The sequence below is a fragment of the Perca fluviatilis genome, chromosome 23, assembly GCF_010015445.1.
Source record: "Perca fluviatilis chromosome 23, GENO_Pfluv_1.0, whole genome shotgun sequence".
NCBI lineage: Eukaryota > Metazoa > Chordata > Actinopteri > Perciformes > Percidae > Perca > Perca fluviatilis.
In genome coordinates, this window is record NC_053134.1 from 13,469,389 (window position 1) to 13,479,726 (window position 10,338).

The 10,338-nt window shown below is 37.5% G+C and overlaps 2 protein-coding genes across 7 annotated transcripts in view; both read left to right on the forward strand.

The window, feature by feature from the left end:
* cpsf6 (cleavage and polyadenylation specific factor 6) overlaps window positions 1–4,870 on the forward strand; it is a 29,675-nt gene extending 24,805 nt beyond the window's left edge. For all 6 annotated transcript variants that reach the window (XM_039791761.1, XM_039791762.1, XM_039791764.1 and 3 more), the window contains one exon: window positions 2,065–4,870. The gene's annotated coding sequence lies outside the window, so the exon portion shown is untranslated. The remainder of the gene's footprint in view (window positions 1–2,064) is intronic.
* A 290-nt stretch (window positions 4,871–5,160) lies between these two features.
* On the forward strand, window positions 5,161–9,727 carry yeats4 (YEATS domain containing 4). Its single transcript, XM_039791767.1, has 7 exons — window positions 5,161–5,971; window positions 6,194–6,313; window positions 6,463–6,529; window positions 6,747–6,841; window positions 7,034–7,123; window positions 7,376–7,463; window positions 7,656–9,727. The coding sequence occupies exons 1-7, from the start codon at window positions 5,921–5,923 to the stop codon at window positions 7,823–7,825; spliced, it is 681 nt and encodes a 226-aa protein (XP_039647701.1). The 5' UTR covers window positions 5,161–5,920; the 3' UTR covers window positions 7,826–9,727.
* The last annotated feature ends 611 nt before the right edge of the window (window positions 9,728–10,338 follow it).

A 10,338-nucleotide genomic window follows, 5' to 3' on the forward strand; every position in this document is an offset into this window, starting at 1 on the left:
ACCGCCTCCTTGCTGCTGTAATTTTAGAGTCAGTAACTCAAACATAGGTCCAATAATAATCATATACAGTATTACGTGAGCACAATAATACGGTTGTAAGCGTTAGCATGCGGCTGGTGGACTTTTGGGCTAATCTAACTGAACGTCTCAGAACATATAAACTTCAATATAAACTTAACACACCCAAATAATATCTATACATATTTATACGAGTCTACTTACATGTCCATGAACACACACGTGGATGGATGACTCAGACTGCAGCTGATACAATTTACTATATCCACATTGTATTCCTCTTCAGCCACTTTCACCAATAACTCCAAAAACAAAACTTAGCAGTCGGCACGTTTTCTCTGCAAACCCAAACAAAGGCACTGATTGGCCGATTCCCGTCATCCCGAACATGATTGACCAAGTCCTTCATCACACAGATGGTGAGGCTTTTGTCTCCCTCGCAAATAAACACACACCCGTCTTACAACAGCATTGCGCACACCGCAGCAGGTTTGTTGAATTGACAGCAAAGCTTCAAACGATTCTTAACGTTAGCCATCGGCCAAATCTTGGTCCATTTAGACCGATCCAGGAGCCGTGTATCGATGTAGTCGTTATCTGTGATAATGCAACCGGATACCGATTCGTATCGGTGAATCTTTACACACCTAAAAACTACCAATGACCCGTTAATAAAAAAAATAAAAAAAAACACTGATAGGAATATTTATGACCAATTTTCCAAGACTTTTCATGTTTTTGCAAATCACACAAAACCGACAAAATGCTACATTGCAGAATTGATCCTGCAAAGCCAAGTGCACACTATTTAACTTCAGGCTCAATTCAGCTTGACGCAATAAGAGGATACATTTTGTTCTACCCAGCATAGCTTTGCCATTTAGATCCTATAAACATTTCCCCTCACGTCCATCCCTGAATTTTAAATTCAGTATACTCTGTTGACAATTGTGTAACAAATGTCCAACTTCGCTGTCCTGAGTCTATACATATACTATATTTTATATATGGATGTCAATTCTTGTCTGTTAAGAGCTACGTGTAACGTGCAAGCATTTATATGACTTTACTTAATAGGCATATAAACAATTTCAAATCAATGTTTAAAAAACTGATACTTAAAATGGCTCAACTGCATATTGTTTTATGTCCAGCGTGTGTACATACTGACTACATTGCCATGCACAAATTATTCTGGGGTTTGCCCTTATTCCAAAAAAGACTATTACTACTGTTTACATGGCTAATGAAAATGAATATTCAATTAATATACCAGTTTACATGCAGCCGTGCATACTCTGTTTAACGTAACGTAAAATACTTTTTCCAATTTTTCCACTGTACGAACACAGCCTCCCTCTTTTATTCCTTTAACCAACTATGAAATGTGGGCTTTTCTTTTGGACATGAATCTTTACCCCAGCCTTACAAACTGCGGTAAAACTTCCAGTTGAGACGCATATTCGGAATGCGCTGTATAGTTAATGCTTCTTCTAAAACCCAAATAATATTGGCATTTCTCATGTATTAATCGGAAAATGCTACATTCGCAATAAGGCGTAATTCGGAATATCCATACGGAATATGCTGTTTACATGACAGGTATCAAATTTGGAATAAAAGTGGAATATTAATGTGCATGTAAATGTAGTCGCTGATAGATTTTAGAGTTGCTTCTTGAATATTTCCTGTTCAAGTTTGCATGATGATGTTTCTGTCTGCGCCAGGGTTGGGTGCAATACACAGTCAACTGAGCATTAAGAAAAACAAAAGTTTATGTCCTAACAGGGTATTCTACAATTTGTGCCTTATTTTCAGAGACTTAAGTTTTGCTGACCACCCCTTGTTACAATAACTTGTTTGGTACATTGTTAGGTACGGTGTACTTGGACAATCTCCAACCTTGTGACTCAAAGTGATGGTGAATTGAACCCAGCCCTGGTGTGCACTATGTATGTGTAGTCTAGAGGTTGAATGATGAGGGGGGAAAGTGTTCACTGTTGGGCTGCCTCGAAACCAAACTCCACCCTTCGTTCCACCTTTCAGCTTACGAGGATCAAGGATGGATGTAAGGAAAAGGGGAAAGAATTTCAATGCGCCACCACCTCCCTACCCTGCATGACCGGACAGGATTACAACCACCACCTCTTCCTCCATCTCTCCTCTCCACCCATCCATCTCTCTTGTCTGTTCATCTTTGCTGCCTGAATAAGAGCAGTGGATGGAAGACCCTGACCTGTGTAAGGCTATGTTATCCAAACATCTATACTCATGGTAACTAAAGATGAAAGAAAAAAAACTTTCCAAACAGTTCTTTTATTTTTATGGTTTTATTTGACATGAAGATGACTGTGTGATGCTTTTTTGCAAAGAAACAATAAATTGTCCCTCACATCCCCAACTAAAAGACATAAACATTACATCCTTTTTTCTTTTTTCCCCCTGGCTCGCTGTACTGTGTACATTCAGTTTAGTTTTTATAGGGTACATATTTGATGTGTTCTCCCACCCCTCTTGCTCATTTTCATTTATTCTTTTCGTTGTTAGAATGTTTGTAAATGTCTCTGCTTTGATTGAAAACTAGATGGTGTTGTAATAAAAAATGTTAACTGAGGTTCTCAATGAATTTGGTGAATTCCTCTATATGTTTGGCTCATTTATATTAAATGTGTATTTTGGACTGCAAACTAATTTTCATATTAAATTGGTCTATGATTAGATTATATATTTGTAGCTGTATTAGCAAGCGGCTTTATGGTTAGAACATTTTTTTTGTTATTCAAATGGTTTAAACGTTTACAAGGTAAGACAAATTAGACAAATGTACTTTATTTGGAATGTGAATTGATGGGTGGATGGGAAGACGTATACCTTGAAGAAATGGAAGGTCTAAATGTACATGCAGCTCTGAATAATTTTGGTCAACCCTGGACAACCCACCGTAAACTAAAAAAAAAATGAAAATACTGTTCAGTGTAATCACACTGAATGCCTATTATACCAAGAACATCCAAATTGTCTTTGAAATGTATGTTGATGTGAAATAGTCATTGTTGATTTAGTAATCCAATCGAGCAGCCATTGTAGTTGCATGGTTGGTGGCATTGATAATGCTTCAAATATCAATTAATCTCATTTGGTGATTTGCCATTTCAAGTAAATGCTTTTTTGCTCCTATGTTCTACACCGAGCATGTTTTGTATGTTCATTTTTAGGACTACGCTGTCACACCAGGTAAACTTTTGAACACGGCGTAAGGGAACCCATTTAGTGCTACTGGCTCTATATATGCAATTTATTAAATATGCACCATAACATTGTCCTCATATGCAAGGCAATGTCTTTCATTCCACCATGTTCAGGTCTTGCACTTTTGTTGAAATAGACTCACTTTGTGATACAGAGCTTTTGGTTTTTAGTATTTAAGATCGGTTTGGAAAATATGCTCAGTTACATGTCTGTTTTTTTTACTGTCTGGTCAATATTTACAAAAAAATATTAGGCCTAGATGACCTAATATGGGGGAGGGGGTGCTATTACAGTTAGTTCCTTTTGCACTCCCTAACTTTGTTAGGGTTAGGAATATGGATTTAAAAAAAAGTCCTGTTTATATGGTCCACAATAACTCAGTTTACTCTAAGAATAATCCTCGTGTTATTTTTTTGTCTTCATGGAGATTAGTGGTTTCCTTGTCAAGATTTATTTATTTTTTCTTTTGTTTGTTTTTTGTCCGTCATCTCGGTTCAAATTCATGGCCATCCCCTGAAATATTTCATGTCAAAGTATTTGATTGTAAAGATTGTGGACCCTACTGCTACAGGAATTACTCTGAACTTTGATGAAAAGATGTGAATCAGACTGTAACATCATCCAAATGTTTTTAATACCCTAATGATGCTCTTGATTGTAATCTTATTTAACAGTATACTTTAAAGAGTGTTATATATTCACATATATTAATTAATTTGCTCCCATAACCTTGTAAATGAGTAATGAAGCCTTGTAAATTGGGTTTTTGTACAAAAAATGTGAAAAGTGGAACATTTTGCACTTAAGGGGGAAAACTCGCTTTCCCCTCTTCTGTTGTACCTATAAGGGCTTGATGCCTTACAACTTTGATTCTTTTATGTACATTGACTTTTGTGATCTGAGCAAACTCTCAATATCAGCCTGAACAGATGTCTAATCAGCCAGAATAAGAACATGTTTGTGCAAGGTTTTCAGTAAGAATACTTAGGTGTCACTTTGCCTTATGCTGACTTCTCTCCACAGAACTGAAGGTAAGTGTTTAAGTTCTACATCACGACAAGTGGAAACAGTCCAGTCCAGAGGAAGTCTGGCTGACTTCTGCATCTAGCCAGACCAAGACTACCTCTCACAAGCAGCTGGAAAGTATCTTTTTTGGGGGGGTTTTAGTATTTGACTTGGACAGTGTAATGGTAGGATGTATTTTCACTCATTACCTGATCTTCAGCTACTTTTTTAATCGCCTGTAACAGATGTTTAGAAATTTAGCCACGTGACCCCAAGCTGAAGCTCCACACAGGTGTAAAATGGGGGAAATGTATCACTGTATTATATAACTGGTAATTTACAGTTGAGTTGTCTGCCTGTAACTGCAATTGATCAGCATAGCTATGCACTTCTCAGGGCTACATGACATTAAAAAAAGAGTTGAGTATCCATTATTGTTACTTTGGTTTTTAGATTAATGGGGTAATTTCTTGATTATTTTTAGGGACTTGTTCCATTTCTTGTTCTAATTACACATTTCCAGTCAGGGAAAGGTACATGATAGCTAAAATTAATCAAATGGTTATTGGTCCCAAAAAATAAAACCTTTCTAAATGCGGTTTGATTTTGTGGCTTTCCTTTGTATATTATGCATCTAATTAGTTTTCAGAGTGGGCATCAGGTAAGGAGAGGTTTGTTTGCATCAAGCCAATCAATGTAAATTGTAGTATACCTTGAGTAGGAAACCTTTTTTTTTAAATGCATTCTATCAAATTATTAAGGGTTTATACAGGTGACTACACAACATTTTCAAAAATATAAGATGCTAAGATTTATCATTTTGTAGGCAAAATGTATTGCAAAATCCTATTAAAGAGAAATTTGCATTAAAAATATTTACATAAGTGAGTAAAAATGCCTAAAACTTCCCTAATTGAGGGCCATTATCTACAATCTCTTTAAATAGCTGTAAACCTTTTGGCCTTTATTTATTGCAATAGTGCTAATCTGCTTTATTAGTGATTAACTTGGTAACTGTAGTACATTAACATTGTCACATAGTGACTTGCATGTCCTTGTTTTTTACACTGTTGTATTGTGTTCTAAAATTTTATTTCGTGTAATCTCGGCTAAATTGAATAGAGGGCTTGCCCTCGATTGTATCTCCGAAAACTAAATAAAGGTTGATGATATGAGGGGAGTTAACCAAGGAAAACTTACAACTGATCGTGCAAACGAGCAGTTGTTTCAAACACCCGTACGAAAGATTTAAAAGTTAGAGGTTTCCTTATCTCCATTTTGTGCAGATACTGTAATTTGGTCAAATTACTTATCAATGTTAAAAATGAAAGTGGTGTTTGCAGTGTGGGTGAGACCAAACTAAGGTTTATATATAAATTAATACATGCAACATCCTACTTTTCCGATGTTATTGATACCATCAGCCGGAACCTTAACGTGTCCATGTCGCGCTCTTACCGTACAATTTAACAAGTTACACTTGTCACTTCCGGCGCTTGTTTGGCTGGTTTGAAATGAGAACGTTCGCCGTATAAAGCATAATTTTAATGCTTTAATGGCAGGTTTATTAAATGTGGATACACGCTGGGAGACAAGACGAGTCCTATAGAGTGTACTACTGGATCAACTTAACTCTTGCTACCGTACTATGTTCAAAAAGATGACTGAATTTGGTCCAGATTCCGGGGGACGAGTTAAGGTAACGTTAACACTAAAGCAGTCTGTTTTTTTTTTATGAAAACATACAACTCGTACTGCAGTTTCATAATTAAGCAAAGAAATTTACAAGAACTACAAGTTAGAATCAATGTAACGTTACCCACAGTCAGATTGTTTTGTTTGTTTACTACTTTGTATTTGGGAGTATTTTAACAGGAACACGTTCATATGATTTTATATGTTTTCCCTTTGTGATCTGCAGGGAATAACCATTGTGAAGCCCATTGTGTTTGGGAACGTTGCCCGTTACTTTGGAAAAAAGAGAGAGGAGGATGGACACACACATCAGTGGTCTGTCTATGTGAAGCCTTACAGAAATGAGGTTGGCTATCCAGATCACTTAAAGACTTTTGCAATACTGCCATTTATGTTGACAAATTAATTAGTTGGAAAGATAATGGCCAACCACTTCTACTGTCAAGGTTTTTTCTTCTTAAATGTTTACATAAATATATAGCATTGTTCTTCCAGGATATGTCTGCTTATGTGAAAAAGATCCAGTTTAAGCTACATGAGAGCTATGGTAACCCACTGAGAGGTGAGTAGTCATTTACATAATAAAATGTGGAATAACTGCATTTGAATGCATCTGTTTTTGTTGTCAGAGGGGATGCATTGTTTACTCTGGATTGTACTTAATTATATTAAAGAAAATGTGACAAATGCAATAAAAGTAAGAAGAAAATGTGAATGGAAATCGATAATACGTTGATAGTACAGTGTATAGTGGCTCACTGTGTTTCTCTTTCTTCCAGTGGTGACTAAGCCTCCATATGAGATTACAGAGACGGGCTGGGGGGAGTTTGAAATCATCATCAAGATCTTCTTCATTGACCCCAATGAGAGACCTGTGAGAGACTAACTATTTAGTAGGCAGTGTGATGCAGGAATTTTGAACTTTACCTCCTTGTATGTATGCTTATATTGACGTGTGTGTGTGTGTGTGTGTGTGTGTGTGTGTGTGTGTGTGTGTGTGTGTGTGTGTGTGTGTGTGTGTGTGTGTGTGTGTGTGTGTGTGTGTGTGTGTGTGTGTGTGTGTCAGGTGACTTTGTACCATCTGTTGAAGCTGTTCCAGTCAGACTCCAGTGCCATGCCTAAGAAGACCGTTGTCTCTGAATTCTATGATGAAATGGTATGCCTGTTTTCTTGCTGCAGCTCATGACCACAGTTACTGTACTGCATCGATTTCTGTGTTGCTTTACTGTGGCAATGCAATGCTCCTATTAATTATTATCTACTAATATTTAATCTCTCCACCATAAATAAATGGTTAAGTACATAAATCACATATCGCTTTCAAAGTTTCCACACACCTAGAACTTTGTTAAATTTAGAATTTGTGTGAGACTGGGAGAGATGCACCTGACATTGTCATTTCTTTCAGATCTTCCAGGATCCTACAGCCATGATGCAGCAGCTACTGACCACGTCGAGACAACTCACCCTTGGAGCATACAAGCATGAGACAGAATGTATGTACACACACACACAATGAACACACGCAAAGAAACACAAGACACACATGTTTAAATACAGACTAGTATATACTTATTTTGACATCAGTGCCCTGCATAAGGGAAAATATAGTGTGTCCTTCTGGACAGAAGAGCAGCATTCATAGTTTGTGTCACTGTCATCATGCTTGTGTGTGTCTGTGTCTGCAGTCGGTGAGCTGGAGCAGAGGACCAAGGAAAAAATGGAAGCAGCAAAGAAGAGAACCAGCCAGGAAATCACAGAGCTGAAAGATAAACTAAAAGCCAGCAGAGAAAACATCAACCACCTAAAGGCAGAAATCCGGAAACTGGAGGAGGACGGAGACCACAAGGACCACTGAGAAATGAGCAAACACAGACAGAAGTGATTTAAAAAAACAAACAGGCATTGTTGTGACATATTTTGATTACACTTTTTTGTTATTTAGTGTGTGTGTGTGTGTTTTTTTTTTTACATGATCTCTTAACATCACATAGCTCAGAGAAGACATAAAATGATTTCCCCATAAAATATTTACTACTGCAGCACTGAAAAAAATGACATCTTGCTTGTGGCTGAAACATGGATTTTGTGATTGCTTCTTTTTAGACCTGTCATTGTTTTCTTTTCTACCCAAACATTACTGGATCAGCTGGTTGTAAGGTAGAATGACGACATGTAATTTTGTTATACATGTTTTTGCAATATTAATCTTGTCCAATCCTCTTGATGTAATTGATCCCTGTGAAGTGAGCCTGAGCAGAGGTCTAATCACCCAAAATTAAGCATCCCCATAGTATTCACACCTACCTGATGAGATGTCCACATTTGTGTAAACAGTTTTGAATGTGAATAGCTCATTTGTTTTTTACTGAGCTTTCGGTTTTCTATATAAAGTAAATGTCTTACAGGATTGCTTGTATATGTTTTTTTTTCTGTTGTAACCATTTGGGTGAAGTCTTTTGAAAAACTGTTAAAAAGAGAACTTGTCACCAAAACTGAGCACCTGCTTGACCCATTACGGTTTGCGTATAGGACTGGGCGAGGGGCAGAAAATGCTATCACCACTCTGCTAAACCTTGTTTTTAAACATCTTGAAGGCAGCAAAACCCACGCCAAGCTGCTATTTGTGGATTTCTCGTCTGCTTTTAATACAATACAATCCAACCCCACATTTGAATCTAAAAGCTCATTAAGAACTTTGGTTTGGATTTAAATGTTATGGGCTGGATCCTCTCTTTTTTTTTTTAACTAACAGAAGTCAGAGAGTGAGGGTGAATGGATGCATGTCAGGAGAATTAAGTTCAACTACAGGGTTCCCTCAGGGCTGCGTCCTTTCTCCACTACTCTATATTCTGGAAAATAATGACTGCTGCAGCCGTTGTGACACAAGATTCATTTTAAAGTTTGCAGATGACTCTGTCATAGTCAGTCTTCTTCATGCTTGTGAAAACAGCCACGGTCCTGTTGATGAGTTTGTACAGTGGTGTGACAGCAAGTACCTGGGGAATTGTATTGATGACATGCTGAATTTTAATTATAACTCTTGAGATGCTGTGTAAGAAGGGTCAGCCACGTTTGTTCTGCCTCCGGAAGTTATCTCAGTTTCATGTTGATAAGACCCTCATGATTCCATTTTACAGATGTTATATCGAGTCCGTTTGAACCTTTTCTTTAATCTGTTGGTGCAGGAACCTCGGCAACACCCACCCTCTTTACTCTGAATTTCAAATGATGTCTTCTGGCTCTAGGTTCAGATTCCCCGTGATTAAGGTGTCAGGTACAAGCATTCCTTCATCCCCACAGCCATCTCACTTGTGAACTCAGGCCCGGGGGAGGAGGTAATAACTCATAACTCACTTGGCAAAATGTGTAGTTTAGTTAGCGATATGATGTGGTTGGTGATGATGATGATGATGATGATGATGATGATTATGATAATGATGTCTATGATGCTGATGTGGTCAGTTTGTGTTATGATGGAAGAGATGTTGATCATGTATTCAACATGCCTGGTCACTTTGCACTTTATTGTGGGTATTTGTAGCTTTTTCGTCATTCTGCCGCATTTTTAGATGTTATTGATACTATGCTTTCTACACAAGTCTGTCGCCAGTGACTATTGTTGGTCTTCCAGCCCACTGGTATTCAGGTCACCCCCATCTCCTTCTGTATTGTATGACTATGTTGTTTTTCATGTATTGTATACCTTGCTGCAAAATCAGTTGTCCTCCGGGGATAAAATAAAGTTGAAAGTTGGGTTTGATGACGGTTGATTCATGAAACATGATGGAATACAGGTGTTGCGCTACAACCAATAGCATACTTGTCAACATCACTAAAAGGACAATTTACACCAAGCACTATGCACAACAACATATGTTCTGACACGTTAGAGCCAAACAGGTTTAACCCTGATCTTTCATGCTAAGTGGAGCAGAGTTAAACATGCTTCTCAGTCCTGAACCTGTCTACTTTGTAGGATCCACACTTTCCTGCTGACATTTATTTAACACCCAGCTAGTTATCCATAACTAGATGGGTGTTAAATAAATGGTTTAAAGTGAAAGAGGTTCAGGGGCACATAAATAGCTGTTGCAGTGAAAGTGCATGGTTGTTTTTTTTTGTTTGATGCAACAATGAAGTTTGTACCCACTGAAATACAAAGGTGATGTTTTCTGCCCTATTCAAGTAATTAAATATCTTAGGAGTAATAATTTCTGTTTAAATATTGGCATCGCCAGTTGGTACGTTGCAATAGTTGGTGAAATTAAATTAAATGTCAAAAACTATTAAAGCATTACCATAAACTTTAGCTACGATATGTAAATTTTCAGATTTCCGAGAGTCCGTGAAAGCATCTAGCAGGAAGCT

Coding starts and splice junctions, on each gene's coding strand:
- yeats4 (XM_039791767.1), top strand. CDS start 5,921: ATGTTCAAAAAGATGACTGAATTTGGTCCAGATTCCGGGGGACGAGTT. Junction 6,842..7,033: donor TTGACCCCAATGAGAGACCT/GTGAGAGACTAA, acceptor TGTGTGTGTCAG/GTGACTTTGTACCATCTGTT. Junction 7,464..7,655: donor ATACAAGCATGAGACAGAAT/GTATGTACACAC, acceptor CTGTGTCTGCAG/TCGGTGAGCTGGAGCAGAGG.